Below are 23,207 nucleotides of genomic sequence, written 5' to 3' on the forward strand. Positions count from 1 at the left end.
AGAATATCCCAAGAAAGGACAATTAACAGTCCAAGAATAAGAAATCTGCGAAACAGTGGGGGTAAAACGTCAATTATGGTTTGATGACGTCATCAGCCGTTATACTGATATCAGCAAAAATAAATTTTTTATGCATCAAATGAAAGCTGTTTCTTAGAGCTATCCGAATATGCAAGTGTTATTGTTATAAGACTTTTGGTACAAGAGATATCAGCTTTCTTGTTGAATTATTTTTTGCTTATGACGTCATGAACCACGTGCAATCTAAAAATAATTCGCGATGGCCCATCGCAGAATATCGATCACTAGCCATTGAAATGCAGAAATCCGAAGAAAAAATTTAGATAAGGAAATTATTTTTTCGCAGCTATTTCCATGTCTATTAACTCCGGTGAAGCTATCATGAGGAGTTTTCGATAAACCTCGATTAAACTTTGATTTGCTTCTGAAGGAGGCTCCCTCTGCTTGGATTGGTTTGATTTCAAAAAAGTGCGCGCGTAGTATTGGTGATGATGGCACGACGATGGACTAAGCTTAGCTTAGGAAAGGAAGTCTGATTTGAGCAAGAGAAATTGAGCTTCATCTCTGCCACCCACGACATAAAGAAGTGTTTAAAATTTATAAATATGACTGAAGTCATTGGGGTGCAAAGATCTGGTGTAAATTATATTGTTGGGTTATCAAGTAAGTCGTTCCCAACGTCTATTATTTATTAATTATCACCTTGAACAGATAATTAGATTTGAATACTTTTAAAACGAAATCTTATAGAGGTAGCAAAAACAATGTTGTTTGGCTTCAAGCTTGGCTTGAGCCCAGAACAAAAGATCTTGCACCTCATCTACAAAAATCTTCTAGCTTGCAAAGTCATTTTAATTCTGTTCAGCTGATCATATAACTTGCCAATCATTTATGTTTAAAATCTATCAGGTTATCTTTCTCTTTAGACTATCTTTTAGGTTTTACTATCAGGTTATCTTTCTACTGGGCTCTTTCTTTAATTTTCTACGCGATTTCATCTCAAATGGTGTTTTTGATAAATGAAAGAAGAATTCTACATCAGTACACACTGTACTTGCCTAGATGTATAGAACATGATGGTTTCAAGCTACTCTAAGTTTTATGTGACCCAAATTTATGTGATTGTCAAGCAATAGCTGTGTACATCTCTGCCTATACCTCATCAAAAACTGTATGGCACGCAAATTATTTTCATTTTGTAAACCTATATATTTGCATGCTTTGAATTATAGAATGAGATCTTGTTTTACATGAACAAGATCTTGTTTTACAAAAGAAAGCTTGTAGCCCCTTTGTAGTCCTTTTTTTTATCTTGTAGAATCGTTATGGCATAGGGTTTTTACAGAATTTTTAAAATTTAGGTTGATTACCACCAATAAACAATGAATAATAAAAGCAATAAGAGGATAGGAGCAGAAACTCCAGTTGAAGATACACTAGAAAATTTGCAAAAACGTCTCACTGAGGCAGAAAAAGGAGCTACACTGTTGAATAAGCATTTGAAGAAATATGGTTACAAAGCCCAAGGTAGTGTCAAGGAAAAGGAGCTTGCACAAAAAGAGAGTGATGTTGCAAAAGCTGCAAAAACAGGTTTACTTACATTACATGTCAATATCATTTTATTTCTCTAGCATAATTCAAAGTAGAAGCACTGAGTACCTGAATGTTTTCAATTCAGTCATATTAAAGGGGCTGGGTCTTGCAACCCTAGACAAACATTTTGTGCAGGACAGTCCACCTGTAAGGAGATTTGTTTACCAATCAACCTTTTACCAAACAAGCCAGTGTCTGAAAGATGGCAGACTGTGAAATCCTGATGCTTGCAGCAATGCTACCAAGCCTGAATCAACTATTGGCTTTTAGTAATCATTATGTTTACTGTTTGTGAACCTGGCTTTCCACAATGCCTCTGTGCTGTCCCTTTGGCCAAACAGGCTGTTATGGCGATTACATCTGGTGCTCCTGCTGCAGTGCAAACAGCTTCATTTTTGTGGACTGATCAAAGGAATGATGTTGACGTATACATATGAAATCAATCTTTAAGGATTTGGCAATAAAGATATGATTTTTTTAGTAAGAAAAGACGTTGAAATCTTATTGATGCACTGTGACTCTCTGTCCTACCAAATCTCACTTCTGTAATGGATGTTGCTGTGTTGGATTCATCCCATCCACAAGCATCAATACAGCAAACTTGCCCTGCAGCCTTACACGTGACCCAGCCCCTTTAAAGAGCAAATATAGAGGACAATATCCTCGAATTAGAGTCAAGATATTTGGGTTTCTGAAACCAGTGTGGGGGATGTGGAAAGACACATCTAGATGAAATTTATGAGTTTATTGTCAAAACCTACACATTAAACAAAATTCTTGAAGGATTTGATTTGACAGCTATCATAACATCATAACAACTCCACAAATGTTTGGATTTTGCTTTTTTGATCTTGCTTTTAAACTCTAAATTTTTTTGGAAACATGCATTGATGTACTTTTTAAAAAATCTACTGTTTGAAGCTTATTTGTTGTGTAATAATTTGGTAGGTAGAAAGAAAGCAAAAGAGAAGTTGCAACTCCAGAAAAGTTTTGAAGAGATGACAACACGTGTTTGTAGAATGGAAAATGCTCTCCAGTCTCTTAAGGTTGGTATGCATGGGATACAAGATAAGGCAAGTGAGAGGAAAGGGCAGACTGTAGGTGATGTGATGGATCAGGAAGGAGAGTACCAAAACGAAATAAAAAAGTTGGAGGGGAAGTTAGAGGCTGCAAATCAGGAAGCTGAGGCTTTGAGAAAAAGGGATAAAGACATTCAAAAAGAGCTGGAGCATTTGATTAACGATATGAAAGATACACAAGATATTTTGGTTGAACGGGATGGAAAGATAGCTGACCTTGAAGGTTTGGTTGAGAAAGTCTCCAATCAGAAAAAGGAGGTTAGAGTCAAGTTAAGGCCTATGATGTTAATTGTTATCCATACTGTACATCACAACCTTAAATATGCCCCAAATGAGCTGAGGTATTGCCTCAACAGCAATTATCCCATCATATCTGCATTTTTAAGCATACTTACCAGCCTCAAATAGAGGAAGAACATTCACCAGTAATATTTTTGGCTGCTGCTAAATGAGCCCTCACCTTCAAATATGCCTGCCCCCAAATAAGCCCCAACCCCATAATATATTTTGTGAAAAAGCCCCCAGGGGTTCATTTGAGTACTTGCAATTTGCATTTTAATTACAGTTGTCACAAAAAGTTTGAATTTATTGACACAGTTTTAGTTTCAGTTTCAGTTTTTTTTAAAATTCTGCTACATACAAACAATTAAGCCAATAATGTTCAAATAAATACAAATAAAAACAACAACAAGGGTGTAAGGAAAAAATAGTAGACTTGCATGCAGGTAATTTCTTAAGGGGGGACCCTCTCAGTAGATAAACTAATTTAGGAGAGAGCACCCCCTTAAATCCCCTTAAATCTGTCTTTCACACAAATTGTCTTTGCTTGTAGTACTGCTGACAAAGTCTCTCCAACCTGATGCTCACTGGCACTGTGTTGTTAATCCCTCAACTTTTACAGGTTCTGTACTGGGCATTGCTCCCAGGAGATCAGAAATATGATTCGGATCTCCTGAGACATGTAAAAAAATGCCAGATAAGGACTCTTATTAATAACCTCTCTTTATTTAACCTCTTTTTATTTAAAGGCTAAAATCAAGAACTTGATGCTACCACCCTCTCTTCTTAATCCCTCCGTCTTTTCCTTTTTTGGCTTTGCTTTAGTCTCAAGGCTCTTCCCTAACACAGCTACCAAGAAAAACAAATCTATTAGAAATTAGGAAAAATTACTGAACATTACTCTACAATATTTCCAATTTTTCCATTTCAACCACATTTTGTACCCTTTTTGTTGACCTTGTTGATTTTCAGAAACTATAACATGTAAACACAGACTGAGTGAAGCAGGATCTACAGTATTGCAATGAAGGTGAAAATATCTACAAATAGAGTTTACTTGCCAATGCCTGGTCATATTTTTATGCATATATGGTAATTTATGACTCTTACATATTGGATTACATAATCTTATAGACAGATGTACAACTAGAAAGAGAAATAGCCCTAAGACAGAGCCTTGAGGATGCCCATGAAGCTTTGCTACAGCGAATTCATGATATGGAAACAATTGTTGATTCAGAGCGAGGACAAGTGACTAACTTAGTCAACAGTTGGGATAATGCCAAGAAAGAAGCTGTTGCTACCAAAGAAGCATTTGCAAATGAGCATGAGTTGCGAGTTCAGTTAGAGGGTCTTCTCTCTCAGCAAGAAGAAGATTTTAGTAAGGATAACAGGCTGTTTTTTAAAACACCAATTATTAATTGATCCTAAAACTTTATATATTATATATTTTGACATTTAAGTGCACCTCAGAGAACTGAGTTGAAAATTTAAGAAAGAAAATCAGCATTTGGTTTCATACATGATATTGCAAGAATTGTCTTGTGAGTGATTTTTGCATTTGTCCCACTATTTTGATGTTCTTAGTACTAATAGATCATCTTTCAACCATTTCTTGGCTGTTAGTGTTGCTCCTCAGCTTCTGTTGATTGAATTTTAGTTTGCTCCTTTGGTAACCTAGAATCCTGACCCTTTTCAGGTGCTGTTAATGGTAAATTGAAGCAGGTCTTGGAAGAAAAGAAGGTATTGTTTTTTAAAATATATTTTTTCATATTGTTGAGAAGATATTTGTGTTTTGCTTAACTCTGAACTTTATTCATCCTTTTCTTTATTGCTGGTAACTCTCTTTCCTATGCTATTCGGAAGACAAGATAAACATTTCGGCCACGTCTTTTTACTGTATGAAAACGCCCTTTTATCAACAAAAGACGCCATTTTTACCAATCGGAAACGCCCACAATTATCTTTTTGTTTATATAAAGGCAGCTTCAAAATGTCTCAGTCAAAGAAAGATTCTTGAATTGAAAATGCCTAATGGTAGAATGAACGCCGAAGATTCTTATGCTCTTCTTTACATTTAGTATATCCCCTCGGATTGAAACTCCTCCTCTGATTTTAATTCATAGAGGTGTCCATTAAGTCCAACGAAACATTTTCACTTCCATTCGCTGAAAAGGCTTCGAGAATGTATTAGCCAGGCTTATGTTTTATATATGAAAGTACCAACACATGAGCACTGACATCTCAGATGTGTACAGCTACCAAAAAACGTAAATCCGGGGAGGGGGTCTCCAATTTTTTTGGCTCAACAACAACAAGGAATGATAACAACAACATTTCTCCCATTCTTTTTTCAACTCGGATATTCCCTTCGCTTCACGTCTAGGCGAGACGAACGTGCGCAAATCTTTAAATATGTGAGACAAACCTCCGTCTTGTCGTTAAAGTGCATGCACAATAATGATGTCGTTCAATGCGTATGCTCTTTGAAGACAAAATTTTTCCTGTTCATCTCCCAAACAAATTTAACGTAAAAATAGCCTCTGGGAAGGTCTATGCAGACAGTTGCCCCACTAACGTTCGTTTGTATCCAACTGGATAGGCTGGCATCCTTTCCCCCATCCATGCCACTACGCCTTTGAATACATCAGGATATAAATCTATTTAGAATTTGTGAATTTAATGCAAATTCTTGATCAGCCTTGGTTTGGTTGCTGTTCACACTTAAGTGTTTTGTATTTTGAAATTATTTGTAACAATCCAATATATAAGTTTGGTTGTTAAAGAAGTTATTAATTTCTTTGAATCGACAGATCTTGGAGAACGATATGTCACAAGTCAAACGGGAAGGAAAAAGTCTTAGACAGCAAAATGAAGTACTTTCGAAAGAACGTGGGCAATTGTTGGTAGGCACGAGGCGCAATCCTACTTTTTTCATACTGCTGTTGTAACAAAAATTTGCTTAGATGCTACACGCTTGCTTCACTCTATTTAGAGTCCTTTGAAATTGTCGTGTTTCAGGCTAAATACAGATTCACCAAAAGCTGTGTCAGTTTGCATCAGTCAGCAATCTTGCCCACAGAGGTCTTGCTAAGCTGGCTCCAATGTTACGCAGCCCAAAATCTTTCCAGTTTCGGTACGCCATGGCATTCCGACACGCCAGAGTGATATCGGAAAACTTGTATTTTGGCATGTTACCTGATAGCATTCCGAAAACATGTATTCGGTTACCTGTGTATTTTTGATGGTCCGAAAAGCATTTTTAGTCTGTTTTCAGTATTCTTCAAATTCTGAACGTCGTCAAAACATAAAGCAGGGCAAAAGTACATCTTCTCATCTAAATCTTGCTTCATTTTTCACCACTTGCAGATTACGAATTTCTGGATTTTGTGAGGTAGCAAAATTTGTGAATTTTTTCTTAGATGTGTTTGTTTATATTTCAAGCCAATGTTCTAGTACACTTGGAGCCAAACAAATACCAGGTCTTTCAAATAAACGCCTTTACGTGGAAACCTCTAAGTGTTTTTGCATTCTAGAAAACAAACGAGTCACTGTCAAGAGATTGTCAAAAACTACAGGAAGCCTTACGGATTGCAGCCACTGACAATAAAGCTTTGATATCACAGCACAAGGATGTGCTGCAAAGAGAGAAAGATCGTATTAATACCAAGGTGGCAATGCAAGACAAATTACTTGACAATGCGAAGGATGCGATAATGAAAGAACTCGAGCGAGAAAAAGCAGCTGTAAGAAACACTGAAATGGAAAAGTAAGTGAATTGCAAGATAAATGATTTCAGCCTGAACGGTCATGCTGTTTATCAATGGCTCTTTTTTGGGCATTTCTACAAAATCTGCACTGAATTTGACGTACTTCGGGAGAATCATTTATTTTGCAATACCCATTGATTTCAACACAATTCGGCCATCAAAATATGTGGCATCTTGTCTTGTACTTTCCAAAACTTTTGCGTTACGTACCTTTCGACTTAAACTTTATCAAATTCCTCTGCATAAGATGCAACTGCAGATATCCCCCATCCAGCTGAATTACTGTGGGCTTTGGGAATTTTTTATCTTGACAAATAGCGTGTTCCCTAAATACCAATGGTAGTAAATTATTTTCTTAAACTAAGGTATTGGTCTTGGAGAGCTGCTGGAAGCTATTTGTTCGTAATCGTGTTTAACATCCTTTGGTTTGAAGACTCCAATAGCAGGGAGGGGCAAGCGGCACTTATGCATCTTTAAGCATACCTTTAGGTGCCTAATTGCCGGGCGGGCAGAATTAACAGGGGGGGGGGTGGGTGGTTCTGTTCGGATTTTATGTTCAAAATTAATTTGCGGGGGTTCCAATTACCGGGGGGGGGGGGGGTCTAAATTATAAAGTTTCATATACTGAATACTTGAAATGCACTTAAAATCAGTTTTTTTTATAGAACCATATCAACAAAACAAATGATTATGCAAAGAGTTTAGAAGCTAAGAAAATTGATATATCACACAAATTGATAAATCCCCACACATATCCTCAAACTTCAGCTGTATTATTCGTTTTATATATTCCGGTATAAATCGCAAAGTTTTAATTTTTTTTCACTACAGTAATCAACACAAAAAATGCCTAGATTAATTGGCGGAAGGGGGAGGGGGGTCCTAATAAGAGCGGGGGTGTTGAAAAATTTTCAAAAATTAATTAGCGGAAGGACGGCAATTAGGCACCTCAAAGTAAGTGTTTACAGATTCTTGCACTGGATAGTTCGGCCGACCCTCTCAAAAGATCTTAAAACACCATCATCATGACCGTAACCCTTGAAGAGGCTGTTAGTGCACCCATGTATAAACATCCGTCTTCGAACTCATTCTGTCTTCAGTTCTTCTTGATGCTTCCGCTATGTCCAGACCACTTGGGTCTTCTCACTTTTCTTGGGTCTTCTCACTTTTCTAACACAATATACAAGACAATGGTCACTTTACGTTCACTTAGTCTTATTAAATATTGTAAATTAGGTTAGGTTGGTAAATTTCTTTTGTTATTAGTATTATAACATCTTTATTAGCGCTTATTTTAATCTTTTAAACAGGTCAGGTTGAAAAACATATATGTATGAACCTTTAACCTGTATAAATATTATGAAATGAAATGAAAATGAAATGCTTTCTTCTACTTGCCCGTGCATAATGGACATACAGGTGGCTTCTTTCTTCCTGGTAACATGCCCAAACCATTTTAGCTTCCGCATTTTTACAATATCCAAAAGGTTTTCAATTTTGCCATATTGTCGTTGTATCACCTCTAACTTCGGAAACATTTCATATCAAATGCATCAATTCGCTTTTCTAACTTTTTGTTAAGAGTCCATGTTTCACATCTGTATAATGCTGTTGAGGTAACGATCGCACGTAGAAGATTTACTTTGATCTCGATTGGTAGTTTTTCTTCCTTTCCTAATTTTATCCAATCTAGATAATGCACTTGTTGCACTTCCAATTCTTGACACTACCTCTAATTTTGATGTTCCTTCTTCAGTTATTGTCGAACCAAGGTATCTGAAGCTACTAACCTGTTCTAGATCTTCGCCAGTTACTTGTATAGGTGCATTCAATTTCATTGGTGTTGGTCCTGTTATCATTATTTTGCTTTTCGATGCACTAATTTCCATACCATATCTGTTGGCAGCACTATTGATCCTCTCCGTCAGCTCTCTTAGTTCTTCTTGAGAGCCAACAATGAGGTCTATGTCAGCTGCAAACCTTAAATTGGAGAGTCGCAGTCCACTGCATTTGATTTCGCTTATATGTCCCTCCAGTGCATCAGTATTTTGTCTTTGTCTGCATCTGTTCATTATGCGTATCTTAAAACGTGGCATCATAATCCTTAAACAGTACTCTCGAATTGGTTGACTGTGTTGTTTACAGTTTTCCCAATAATTCATGGGCAATAGTTGAAATCTGAGAGACTAGATGCACGGAAGAGTATTTTGTCTTTGTCTGCCTAGATATATTGTTCTATTAGAGGAAAAATCAACCGAAAACTCTAAGAGTATTTCTGTGTAATGACTTTAATGTTCCCATTTATGTCAAGATGCAATCCTATTCCTGGAGACCAAGAAACATAGTAATATATTTGTCCGGGTTTGCTACCGATCTGTTTGCTATGAAGCAGGAGATTGCATTTTCTGTATCGATTTTAAGACATTCCATTACTTCCTTGATGTCTTTGGCACATGCAATTACTGTATTGTCTAGTGTTGCCAGATTGGCCCTTTTTATGCAAAAATTCCTAATTTTGGCCTTTTCAGAGTTTGGTTGCCTAAAAATTCATGTTGGTCTACTTCCAAAATTTTGCCTTTCTCGGCTGAAATTTTGAAAACATTCCTTATTTTAATTAAACTCTGACACGCTAAATACCAAAAATTTAAAGTTGAAAGACCGATACCACACAGTGTAAACCTAATTGTAAAATATTATTATCTAGCCTAATAGTTAGCAAAGGATTTTTTTAAGAAGAGAGTTTCTTATTTTTGTGACACTGTGCATCATTTCCCTACCCATGAGAAACCCATTATACTTCCTCAAATCCAGTTCGCACACTGACTTGTTTAACAACTGCAACAAAATGATTGTTAGGGGGGTCCGCTCCTACTTCTTTTGTTATCATTACGGAATTTATTGACATATCGTATTCGATCAGTTGATAATCTATAAACAAATTTTTTACCAAGACTTCTATTCCTTAATAGTAGAAACAATAGACGGAATTTTCCAGAACAACCGTGCAAAGTGCCTAAACTCAGTTTTTGTACTTGATTTGGATAGTTGAAGCCTTGGTGAGCATTTTAAGCCTTGGATACATTTTTGTAAAGCAATAGAAATCACGTGATCAGTGACGTAATTTTTCCTAGTCATTAAAACTTGAAGTTTAGGCATTTTGCTCGATTGTTGTGAAAAATTCCCTGTCTACAAAGGTTTCAAAAAAGTGCGATTGAAATTTTTACTGCCTTTAGTAAACTTATACCTAATTCAGCGTGATTATTCTATTCATCACTCTCTTGGACTGTGTCCTAAATATTGTAGCCATGCCTGCCTAATCAATGTAATTTATGCCTAATCAATTGTTGTTTTTGTGTCCAGCGTTGAATTGAAGGCTTCTTTAAAAAGCAAGGAGCTTAATTTGGCCGAAAAAGTGCAACTGTTGGCTGCTGTTGAAAAGAAATACGTGAGTACTGTTAAAAATCTTATTTTCCCATCATTTTTTACACATTTGCGCCTTTTAAATGCCGCTTAAACGCCGACATAAGCTGTCGACATGAAACCATATAGATTTGGCATTATCTCAGCTCTTCATTGTGTTTGTAAAGTGTAAACTGCAAAGTAGCATATAAATTTAGTAATTTTAAAGAACTTCAATAGACGTATGGCAGCCCTCGTTTTCGAAAGGCATCCGTTGACCCAAGCTGTTGATTTTTTGCGTAGATGTTAAGAGTAACGCTTTTCGCGTCAAACATGTGTTTCTATTCACTGGGCGACTGTGCATTCCGAGGCTCTCCCCCACCCCCGGATAACCCGGCGGAGAGCGATCTTAATTTTTTTTCACGCTATTGTTTTTGGTGGAGATTTCATCGTTTTAATGGTCTGGTGGGCGGTTGCATTTTAATTCTGAAGTCTGTATTGGACTACCAGCAAACAAAGTTTTTTTCGATCGTTAAACCAGTTTGTCAAAATATACGGGTTATCAGCTGTTTAAATCAAACGAATGCAAAATATGTACAGAGCAGTAAAAAGATGGCAATGACCAACAACAGAAAATCTGTCAAGGGTGGAAGAATTTCATTAAACATGATTTTCAGATTAGAAATTTTCATGGAAAACCTTTGTCGGATAATAATTCTTCTCAAAACAAGAATGAAATTGGCGACATGATTTTTTTACTGATGACCTTAATTTTTCTTGTTTCTTGTTTTCTTGTTCCTACCATGCCCATATACCTAGCGGAATGCACTGGCAATTTGATGACGTCATAAAATTTTTTTGGATTTTGACCCGATTAGGATTTTAGTATTTTAGGATTTTCGAATTTTGACCCGATAAGAAGAAGGAGCACGGCACAATATTTCAAATGTGCAAAATCTGTAACATATTTACTGAGATATGGTTTGAACAGTTTGGAATGAAATATGAAAAGAACGGTTCAGATAAGCCCGAGATTGTTGTATCTCGGATAAGATTTACCAATGGGAAGCCACGCGCAAAAGTGTCAAATATAGATTTGTCAAATGTTTACATTCTCTGGTAGGAAAAACATAGAAAAGATTTAAGTCATATTATGAATCATTTTGTGTTTGCTGCTCAGATAACAACTGACACACACGTTCATCGATCTGACAGATAGATTTGCTAATAGAGATATACTCATTGGGTGCTTTCGCAACTTGATTAGAGCTGAGCGTTCTGTCAAATGAAATATGTTCGGCTATAAAACATCACACCGAAAACGGTGTTCGAATAACCGAGGTTCGAACAAACAAGGATACACTGTAATTTTGCCTGGTTCATAAAGCCCCGGTAAACGATCAAACATTTCACCAAACATTTCGTCCAACACCTTGTTGGATCGTTTGACCACCAATGTTGGATCACTCCCTAACATCGAAGATAAATGTTGAGCGAAATGTTGGATCGTTTGACCAGGGCTTAAATGTTTAACCAATGTGAATCACAGTTGTTGATTGGGGAAAATTTTGTGCTCTTTTGGCCATTTCTCGGGCAGTATGCAGTAGATCCAACACTCACAGCTTTCGCACATTTAAAAGTACAAAATCGTATTCTTTCATGCTATGTTGTAAAAACAAAATCGAAATATATGCACCCAGGTATTTTCGATCCACAACGGGGTATATATATTTCCTAGTGTAGAGTTTGAAAATGGCTTTGAAAAAAGCAAACATTTTACGAAATACTAAAAGCTTTTTCGTCTGACACTCCTCAGAGCAAAAACGTCAGAATAAGGTTCCGAAAGAACACGATGGAAAATATATACCCAGTTGTGGATCGAAATAGGCCAATTAGAAAAACGCAAGCACAAGAGCGGTATAATTGACCAATCAGTGCCGCGAGCCTAAAGAAAAATTACCAATGGAGTCCAAGAGAGAAAACGAACTCCTTTTGTCTACACAATGGCGGCTTTTTCGTTTTTATGTAGAATGACTCCAAAACTGCTAGATGGAAGAACGACCAGGCTCTGCCAATTATCCGAAATATGTCGTCATTATAGAGTTTTGCACAATCTGGGTTGTCTAAAAGATGTTGACCGATGGCAGAATCACTTGTTTTAACAGTGTTTCTAGACCTACAAGAGACTACTAGTGTAGAGTTTTCAATCTATGTTCTGACGTTTTTTACTCTGAAGCGTGTCAGACGAAAAGCTCAAGTATTACTCAAAATGTTTGTTTTTTCCAAAGCCACATTCAAAGTTCAAAATCAAGGAACTGCAATTAAGGATCCTCTTTAGATCTTCTCTCGTATAAACGTTGCTTTGATCTGTAGGTCGTCGGGTAGGCGCCTCGTTTTGTAGGATTCCATTTGATGTTTGCTAATGTTAGTTTCTTTGTTTCCAGAAAACCGAATTAGATCAAGTCAGGAGCCTTCTAGAAGCTTCAAGGAACGACAAAGAGATTGCTTTGCAACAGAAAAACGAAAAAATATTGGAACTGCAAAGGCTGTTTGATGATTCAAAGAAGGAGAACATGGAATATCAATTTACAATGAAAGAAATGAAAACAGAAATAGAACGGCTACAAAGGAGTCTTAAAAGCAATAAAACAGAATTAGAACACGCAAAAAACAGACTAAACACTGCAGACCAGAACAGTTTGTCGCAAAAGCAAATCGAAGAAGCGTTTTCAGAAATAATGCAAGCTAAAAGCAAGTTAGCCTATGAGAATGGTTTGCTGCAATCAAAAGTTGAGCAGTTGAACTTTGACTTGAATGGAAACGCTGGGATTAAGAGAGATTATGAGATTCTGAAGGAGGAAAAACGTGTTTTGAGAAGCAATTTTGAGATATTGTCAAAAGAAATGCAGAATTTAAATGTACAAAGTGGAAAGAAAGACGCCGAGATTAGAAGGTTGCAAGAAGTCATCAAGAAAAAGGGTGCTGATCTTGAAACTGCTGTCAGTACGAGAGAGAAATCACTTAAGGAAGCAGAGAATTTTCTTTCTCGCAAAGATTCCACTATTGAAAAGTATTCTGAAAAGGTGACTCAAATCGTTCGGCCTTTTTTAGTGTTTGAAAATGGCTTTGCAAAAAGCAAACATTTTACGACATACTAAAAGCGTGTGCAAAACGACATGTTTCGGATAATTGGCAGAGCCCGGTCGTCCTTCCATCTAGCAGATTTGGAGTCGATCTACATAAAAACGAAAAAGCCGCCATTGTGTAAACCTTTCGGTTTTTGTAATTGATCTAATTGTGTAGACAGAAGGAGTTCGTTTTCTCTCTTGGACTCCATTGGTAATTTTTCTTCAGGCTCGCGGCACTGATTGGTCAACTATACCAGTCTTGTGTTTGCGTTTTTCTGATTGGCCTATTTCGATCCACAACTGGGTATATATTTTCCATCGTGTTCTTTCGGAACCTTATTCTGACGTTTCATGCTCTGAGGAGTGTCAGACGAAAAAGCTTTTAGTATGTCGTAAAATGTTTGCTTTTTTCAAAGCCATTTTCAAATTTTGTACCGCAAAAACATTGTTCACATTTTTTAGTGTTATAGTTTCATGGTTACCTACTTTTGTTAAATTGTTTTGCTTGCTTTTCAATTTTTTAATCATCAAATTGAATTTGATTGTTTATTAGCATGACACAGTATTATCTTGTTTGATAGGCCACTAAGGGACAAAAAATCTGTGTTCCAACGCCCGAGCTTTATTTCAATTTTCAGAAAGTGGAGTTTATGCTCTATGGGGTCAAATTTCTATGTTACTTGAACTTGTTTTAAAATTTAATAGAAAAAACTTCGCTTAAGTGAGACAACGTATTATTTAACTTTAGTTCATCCGCGAAAATGAACTCCTGCAAAATATGGAAAACTATTTTCTCCAAACTATTTCCCTTAAGGTTTTAAGCCAGTGATCAATTGGTGCCACAGCCCATCCTTATATCGTACAATCTCTCGCTAAACGGAACCTTCTATTCTTCTTTTGTTCCATTCACCAAGATATTTACTTAACTGGGACATTCGCTTGGTGGGATAGATTTGCCATGTGTCCGGGAGGCCTTACTTAACATGAGTCTACCTCACTACAATACAGAAATCTTGTGTACAGTATAGTCCCGATCATTGGATATCCTGATAAATTGAACTTTCATTATCCCCAACTGTATTTGCATGTCCTTTTAATCTTCCCCGACATATAAGAATCCAAAATCACACTCTACAATCCCGAAGAAAAATGTTGAGACAAAATGCAATTTTTGTAATTTCTACTCTACCTTGCCCCTGTAAATTCGAATCCCCTTTTCCCCCGAAGCAATGTTGGATTTGTAGTTTTATCATTTCTCCTTCAAAATCATGCATTCAACATTGAATTGGGGGAGGGGGCAAGTTATTTCTTAAGTAAAGGGAAAATATAAGCTTTCCTTTAAAAGTCTCAACCAATTCGTCCGGGATTCGAATTATTCATTTAATTTATTAATATAAATTTTATTTAAGTCACATTTTATTTAAAATTTATAACCATTGTGAAATCTATCCTTGCTTTTCCATTTTTCTCGTTAACATAAATGACAATTTTCAAATAAATATTATTTATGCGTTATTTTCGTTAAGCTTGGAAATATCTGCTTTATTTTCAGATAAGCAATCTTGAAAATCAGTTGGAGCTTTGCAATGCTGACAACAAGAAACTAGTCGATTCGTTTGAAGCCATGATGCTCTCCCATTCTAAGATGCAAGCAAATATGGAAGATTTGCAAATTACTTTAGGAAAAAAAGACAGTGAGATTCAGAACCTGGTGCAGGAAAGGTATTTTAGTCCATCGCTTTGTTTATCGCGAATAATGCTTGAACAGGTGGATGAGCTCTTTCTTTGTATTTTTTTTGATAGCCTGAATTGGCAGAGTAAAATATGAGTTTTCCGCGCGTGCTTGGTTTTTACAATAACGCTTTCTGCGATGTATTTATCAATTCAGTAAAATACTGAGAGTAACCGCTAGCAAATCTAGGAGAAAGTGTGCGATTTGTTGATTCGCTTTGTTTTAATTTGCTGGGTCTTATTTAACGATACTGTATTTTATATTTTTTAAGGTCCCTTACAATATCCCTGACATCTTTTCCAGGAATTCCACGCAAAAGACAATAGCAGACTTGCAAACTGAATTGGACAACCTGCAAAACAAGATAACGTCTTTAGAGGACGTTGATTCAGATGAGGTTTTTCTACTTGTACCATGTGTTTTCGCCTCATTACTGATCCAATGCAGACAGTCTCTCTAATTTTGATTTTTTTTATTTGCCCTTCGAATATCATTATTCTTTTGTATAACTTTTCAACCATCTTTCATTGATCATCTCTTTCTCTTTATCGTTTGAATTCAAGCTGTCAAATGCCAAAAGGGCGAAGAAAGCTGCTGAGGATAATTGCAATGAACTGCTGCTTGTACAAAAGAAATTGCAGCGACAGAATGATATGTTAAAGGATGAAGTAGAGAAGCTAAAAGCAGATATTAGAAGGAAAGTGAAACAGATGGAAGATGATGCCTCTGAGAGGTGGGTATTTTAAATGATATTCTGTACTTTCTGGTGCTCCGTTTATACTCTTACCAAGCATCCTAGATGCAACGTTCATCTGGCTGATATTTATCTGTACCTAGATCTGTGATTATTTAGATGGTTTGCATTTTCAGAAAGTTGACAGTTTTAATCTATACAGGTAGGTTTTATTGTAATTAATATCATACCGGTATCTTCAAGTTTTCGTTTCTTGAATTTTTTTCTTAGCAGATAAATGTGTTTTATGTTCTCTTAAAGTCCTTTATTTTAGAAAGTAATAGCGTTTAGCGATACAGGACTCGAACAAGTTTTGCATGGTTTTAACTCTTTCTTTGATAACAAGTCGATCATCTTGAGTTGTAGAGAGGGGAAAGAACAAGACATCATGACTAAAAACTCTAAGGAAAAAGAAGAAATTCAGTCTGATTATAGAAGACATCTAGAAAAGGTCAGCAAACCGAATTCTTGAGAAAATTTTATTTTTTTTTGTTTCCATTTGATATTTTGATTCATTCAAAATGAAATATTTTTCTGCTATTTTTTATTCTTTTAGCTATTATGATTGTCTGATTGACAAATATTTTGAAGCAAAAAAGATGACTTTTATGCTTTTTCGAACCGATAATTTTGTTATTTCACCATTTCCTGGCCACGTTAGCCAGCCACGATAACGAAATTATAACTTCGCAGTATTTGGAGAGAGAAGGACATGTTTTTCTGCCTTTAAACAACTATAATCAATCTTAACCGTGGTAAAACTATGTTACAAAGGACATGAAATGGAATGTACAATCTTCAAACAATACCGGTGTCTACTGCCAGTATCATTTCATCGTAAGTTTTTAACTTTATGAAATTCGCCACTTCTTTCCTTCAGTTGAAAAGTCAGCTAAGAAGCAAAGAGAGGGAACTAGCTTCTGCTGATGAAGAAATATCAGCTATGAAGAGGAGGCTTAAGGTAAAATGAATTATTGTTAATTTTTATTAAGATAGTACACCGTCAATGAAACCTGATAAAAATTGTTCGAAATGTTTTTTCTTGTGAACCTTTATTCTTCGAGTTTGTGTTATTTTTGAAGTTTGCATTTCGTGATCAAAACAAAAATTATCACTTCTTAAAACGCCAATTTACAAGCTTGAAACCTTGTTTTTTATTCCAGTGACCTAGAACAAGGCATTTCTTTGTTACATCTGTACCATGTTCTATTCTTGCATTGTATTCTGCTTTAATGCTGTGCTCCATTGTGTATAAAAATTTTGAATTCCTATTTCATAGCTTTGTTTAATGACTGAGTGACTGGGAAATGGCGAGCAAAAGAACTCTGTTCTGCTAATGGATTACTATAATTTTGGCCTTGTTCATAGATTTTAGAACCATGAATAAGTTATAAAGATTTAATGGTCAAAGAGCCCGTTTTTATGTGGCAATATTTCAACAATGTATATCAGATTCAATTAAATTTGAAGTTTTTGAGGTATTTCGTGGTGCCTATTCTGGTTACGACATCCAAATTAAATTTTTTTAGAAATAAACCTTTTTGATAACATAAATTGTGTATAATGTTTAAATCCTGCATATTTTTGTCCTTGATACCTTTCAGAAGCAAAAAGATGATTTTCAACGACAAAGAAAAGATCTAGAAAACTTAAAACTGAAAAATCAAGAGCAAGTAAGAATTATTGATAAGTTGCTCTTTCTGTATCATCCATCAATTATTTTGATATGCAATTTATATTCATATTGGCAATATACTATTTGTTTTCTTAACTTTTTAATCTATCGGTATTCAGCAGATATAATGCTTTATTTTCTTCTTGTTTTAAAGAGATGAGTTGTTTAACCCCCCCCTCCCACACACACATCAGTAATTACAAAGTTGTTCGAAAGTGGCATTGTCATTTAGTAATCAAGAAAAATACTAGAGAACATTCAAAGCAGAAAGACAGCATCAATTTGAACAAACAGGAAGAAATAACATATTAGCTTTAATAAATTTTTAGTTTTTATAACTTCTGTTTACTATAGCTATTAAAAGTATAAATTCGAAGACCCACATTAACACCTCTGTATGTTCATACACACACCATAATCATAGCAAAGATAATTATAAAAAACACCTTTGTTTACTTATATTATCACAACAGGTAGACGAAATACAAAGCTTGGTATCGCAAATTGATGAACTGCGAAATGATATTCAAAGTGCTGTATTTTTTCAAACACAAGCTGATATGTCATCAAGGTATTATACGTAATATGGTTTTAAACAAATGATGTGGCGTGCACGTTTTTAGTAAAGTGTTATTCTTTTAGTACTTATTGCCTTAAAACGTTTGTTTGAGGTAAAATCTTTCTCATCTTTTCACGACACAATCAAAACACGTTTTTTACACTTTAGACACATGCACAAACGTATCATGCCGATCTATAGGCCAATGTAGGTGGCTGGTAAAAAAGGTCTCAATCAGGTCTCAAACTTTCTTGTCAATAAACTTGTTTCTGCTCTAGATCCAGAAACAGCGTCGTTTCTTGGTAAATCAGATCTTTCAGTTTCTTTGCGATTATTTTCCTTGCTACATTAACTATATCACTAAAGTCGATACACTTCCCAGCCAAGCCTTTTCATAGCTTTCTGCACAGAATACTTTGCGATAATATAGAAGATAAATCTCACCTGTTGCTTTCACCTCGTAGACAATACGAAAATGCAATAGAAAAAGAAAAAATGATCAGGATGGAGGCAGAATCAAGATGTATGGTAATGATATCATCTCGGATTAAAAGCCTAACCAATATTTTTCTGTCACACACGTCTTTGCAGCATTGTTATTTGTTTGTCTAATACCACAGAAGTTGCAGTCTTCCTTGAACGATGTTCTGTTCCAACTTTTCGATAAAATTCAGTTCAGTGTTATTCATAGAAACATACCTTAAAGCAGGTGTTCAGCAAAAATTAGTATTGTTTACGACAAAGGAGAAGCATAGCTCATCGTGCCTGAGCTGTTAACTCGAGAAAGGTAAAAAAAGGACACTTTCGCGCAAAGATCTGGTGCATTTGATCTCTACTTGCCTGTATGTCCCAATTATAGTAATTTATCCGTTTTGTTTACCCAAAATCTCTGACAGTCTATTCCAAAAAAAGTTTAAGATCCAACATTGCTCATTTCATGTAACTTGTCTATTTAATGTTGCCTTAATTAAAAATTGCATTTCTAAAACTTTTTTAAGAAATTACATTGCATAATCAAAAAGATTTCTTGAATAATTCATCTTTAGGAATCTTGAAAACTTTATAAAAATGTAACAAAACACACTGTTGTTTAAATATTACACATGTTCAAATCTTACGCTTAAAACCGTAGACTCTCGAAACAAAAGAAAAGGAACTGCATCGAAAGCTTGAAAAGGCTAGCTTGCAAAGCATTAAGGTAATGAAAAGTCACACTTAAACTAATGCAATTTATATTGTTGCTTTTTAGTCGAAGATGCTCTATGGCTGTCATTTTCAGAATAAGATAAGGACGTCATAGTTTGATTAATTAATTCGTGTGTATGATTTGGAGCATAGAGAATTAGATTTGCACAATATGTCTTTGTTGCAATAAGTGACACGTGACATGGAGGTGAACTGGACTTTCTGTATTGGAAATTTGTATTATTTTCATCTCGTTTCAATTGAGCCATGAATATTGGTACACGCACCAGTTGAATTTGTCCCAAATTGTATGTTGGGATTATGAAGGAAAATGTTAATATTTTTCTTTATTATTTCTTCGTCTATTATTTTCAACTAATCATACACTCTCCTTCGAACATTAAACATTAATAAAGCATGCAAGTCTTAATTTGGACGCCTAATTTAATTTCTATCTAGGCCTCCAATGAACTAAAGCAAGCACAAAAATGGTTTCAAAAGAAAGTAGAAGAGCTTGAAATCGAACTTCAAACTGCACGGTATTGATTGCGTTGTTTACTGAAACATGCTAAAGCTTTTCAACTGACTTTCTTCAGAGTATGAAGCGTCTGATAAAAAGCTTTAGTATGCTCAACATGCTTCTTATTTCAAGCCATTTTTAGTTTTTTGACCAGCAAAAATGTATGTTATCTTTACAAGATTGATATTCCAACAAGCTATTTTGTACAGTACAGTTCATTGTTGTCAAATAAGGTTGAGAAATGAATGGTAAAATGAGGTTGAACAGACTAATGTGTACTTGTTATTGGTTCTGAAAAGAATTTTATCGGCATTTTGTTTAGGCCATAAAGTTGTATTATTTACACTATTTCTTGGATTGATTTCCGTTGCGATTTACTTATCGATCCTTCGGTGTGTCTCCCTATTTCAGACAGACACAGTATCTACTAGAACAAACGACTTTGGAGCAAGAGAGACTTATAGAAAGTAAATCCGAGGATGCAAAAAAGCTTGTCCAGGTGAAAAAGATTCTTAATTGCATGGGATTTAGCGGCATTTTTAATTAATGTATATTATTCAATAGATTTCCAGAGACACTAAATGAATAAGTTTTGAAGGTTCACAGAATCATCACATTTTTTGTGAATGTCCTTAGTGATAACTTACTTTGATGATGCTATTGGCCTAAACGTCTTCAGTTCTAACTCAAGTTATGCATAATTAGTATTGCTTTTTGCTAGTTCTTACATATTTTTCATGTTAATGAGTTGAGAAAAGGTCATCACAATTTTTTTTTAATTGCAATTCGCAAGGGTAAATGTTCAATGTTTACAATCTATGGTGACTTTATTTTGTGGAATTGCTTGAAACAGCAACTTTGATCACATAGGCCACTCAGTTTTGATCTCTTGGCAATGCATAGTGAGCTATAATTCTATATGCTTGTGTTGTTAGCGCTAGTAGAGATATTGTGGTGACATTTATGCAAAAAACATTACACTTTGAACACTACTCATTGTACTAATTAATGAAGGCAGAACGATGATAATTACAGATGAGACGTCGATTCACATTAAGAAGCAGATGTTCGATTTTCAAATGTTTTTATGGAGAATTTGCTAGAATCACACTATGCCATAGAGACAGTTTTGTGTGGACTATTTCCACATCTATAGAAGTATCTTTTATTCTTGAATCTTGCAGGAACATAAAGATTACTGCTATGTCTTTTCATATTGCTAGCTGTTTGAGCCGATGAAAAACTAACTAATCGTTTCCAGTGACTGCTACATTTCTCCTTTTTTGGGTATTAAAACAGGCGTATTGGCGATCTCTGCACAGTCTTTTACGTCAAAAAGTGGGATGTGACTATGTCCCTGAAAGATTAGCTATTTTAAGTCTCCAAAACCTTAACAGATTATCTTCTCCTTAATGAAAAACAGGCAAGTCGTGTCGCAGTGAGCAAAGCAGCGGACCAAGTTGCTGAGAACTTAAACGATACACGGGGTCTAAAACAGGTGCTCAAAACTGAGCGGAGTCTTGCAGACAGAGCTGCTCAGAAGTACCAGCGACTAATGGTAAGAATGACCCCTCACAACAACAATCTCAGATAGATTGTACAATTTTTATAGACACTCGTATAGATTATTGTTTACCGGTCTGCCTAGTGCTTGCTGATTGATGCAGTTTCCACTAGAAATTGAAAGCGGAGTGCCATTCAGAACTGCCGTTCTCTTCCCCCGAAAGCATGTAGCAAAATTGGCTGATACGACATTTCATCCATTCGACAAGGCCTCCTCATGTCGAATGTGATCATAAAGCAATGGAAACTGGTAGCAATTATTCCCCTTTTTAATTCCTATGCGAGCGCTTAGTCATCTAATAATTTACGATGGGTATGTGCTCTTAAATGAAAACAACCTATGTTTGGGATATAGGCCCACAATTTGCCAAACAAATGGCATTTCAGCGAAAGAAACAAGATGGCAGCTTTACTCGGCAACTTTCACATTCTAGCATGATTATATGATACCTATAGTACTACAAGACCAATGAAGTTTTAATTGGACCATAGCTGATGGGACCTTGATACTAATTTCTAAATATTAATCATTTATTTATATTTTCTATACATATAAACTATCCCTTATCATTGTGTGTTTTAGGAATCCAGTGCGCGTAAAGTTGAAGAACTTGCAAAGGAACTAGACAGAGCCCACGAAAAAGCGCGAAAGGCCAGGTGACGAAAGCGTTGCCTCATTTTCGCCCCTTTCGGTCCTCGTTTCCGTTTTCTGGAAACAATTTGATTATATTGTAAATTATTGTATAATGTGGGTTTTACACAGGACTCACTAAATTATTTTATTTCCAAAGTAGTTGTTTGTTGTGCGATTTTAATTATCACAGCTAGATGAGTAATCGGGAAACGAAGTTTTTTTGTTTACATGCTCTATCTGCATCTTATCAGAAAAATTGTAGTATCTTCGAGGAATAATTTCGTTATTTGTTAGTAGTAAAAAATTAGCTTTGACAATTGTTTTAAAAAGCTAAAATGTGATTCAAAATGTTTGCTTTTTTCAAAGCAATTTCCAAATATTTCTAAAATCTAGATTTTTGTAATGCTGATGAATTTACATATAAAGGCAAATTTTTAAGGCCTTTTACTACTGCGAGGGAAAAATCTAAACTGCGAAGGAGATAATTCCCTCCCAGTAGTACGAACGCCTTGATGAGTCAACAAAAATAGACTTTGGGAAAGTGTAGTTCTTTTTTAAAACGTGCCCTAAAACCTCCAGGCCTCATCTGGTGTGCAGGATTTCCCCTTCTGCTCAATTCCTACTCTGTAACCACGTTAACTTGATATAGAATTCTTATCCATTTTGCATGATAAAAAATTGATAGGTCAGTTGTAGCTTCAAACGACCATTCGATTAAGTTTTGAAGGTATAAACGTATCCCTGGGCATGCAGATTACTTTTCATAAACCAAATTATCTAGGCCAAAAAGTTTTCTAATTTTAAAAAGGTAATGCTTGTTACTACATCTAATTAAATAAAATTGACATCATTCAATTAATTCTAGATTACACGAACGCGTGTATCTAGGCCTTGTTTTTATTGCTCTATTTTTTTAAAACGTTCCATTAAAATCTATAAATATGAAAGTGATAATGGATGACGACAGATTTGTTGCACTCCCAAGGAACGTTGGAATGATTACAGGAAAGACTTTTGGGGCAAAAGACTAGATGTAGAAGGTCCTAAAGAATCAAAGAGTTTGGTTACAAAATACTGCAGATATCCAAATTTATAACTATGCTTGAAGCGAAGGAAAAAGACAAATGATCTGTAAGTAATTTTTTCTGTCTGGCTGAATTGTTATGTAATCATTTGTTACGATCTTTTTGAAGTAGCGGGTTTAGGTCGCAGAATTGTAGAGAAATTTGTTCACAAAAACTTGTTTACAGTTGTCATCAGTTGCGAAGATGTATTGAAAACCTTTTGAAAATTGATGTTGTACCTTCAACGTTTCCATAAACCAGGGAAAATCTCAC

At 35.5% G+C, this 23,207-nt stretch overlaps 1 protein-coding gene across 1 annotated transcript; it reads left to right on the plus strand.

Moving 5' to 3' along the window:
* The first annotated feature begins 457 nt into the window (after positions 1 to 457).
* On the plus strand, positions 458 to 23,207 carry LOC135688132 (uncharacterized). The gene is made up of 23 exons (XM_065204847.2): positions 458 to 684; positions 1,383 to 1,611; positions 2,563 to 2,951; positions 4,107 to 4,353; positions 4,672 to 4,715; positions 5,786 to 5,878; positions 6,509 to 6,741; positions 10,103 to 10,187; positions 12,586 to 13,224; positions 14,822 to 14,991; positions 15,305 to 15,398; positions 15,565 to 15,734; positions 16,101 to 16,185; positions 16,615 to 16,695; positions 17,339 to 17,407; positions 17,883 to 17,980; positions 18,433 to 18,496; positions 19,101 to 19,166; positions 19,613 to 19,692; positions 20,085 to 20,172; positions 21,097 to 21,231; positions 21,820 to 21,893; positions 22,856 to 23,207. The coding sequence occupies exons 2-23, from the start codon at positions 1,404 to 1,406 to the stop codon at positions 22,899 to 22,901; spliced, it is 3,258 nt and encodes a 1,085-aa protein (XP_065060919.2). The 5' UTR covers positions 458 to 684; positions 1,383 to 1,403; the 3' UTR covers positions 22,902 to 23,207.

Source organism: Rhopilema esculentum, chromosome 19 (genome assembly GCF_057945365.1).
Source record: "Rhopilema esculentum isolate cy_ngs chromosome 19, ASM5794536v1, whole genome shotgun sequence".
Lineage (NCBI taxonomy): Eukaryota > Metazoa > Cnidaria > Scyphozoa > Rhizostomeae > Rhizostomatidae > Rhopilema > Rhopilema esculentum.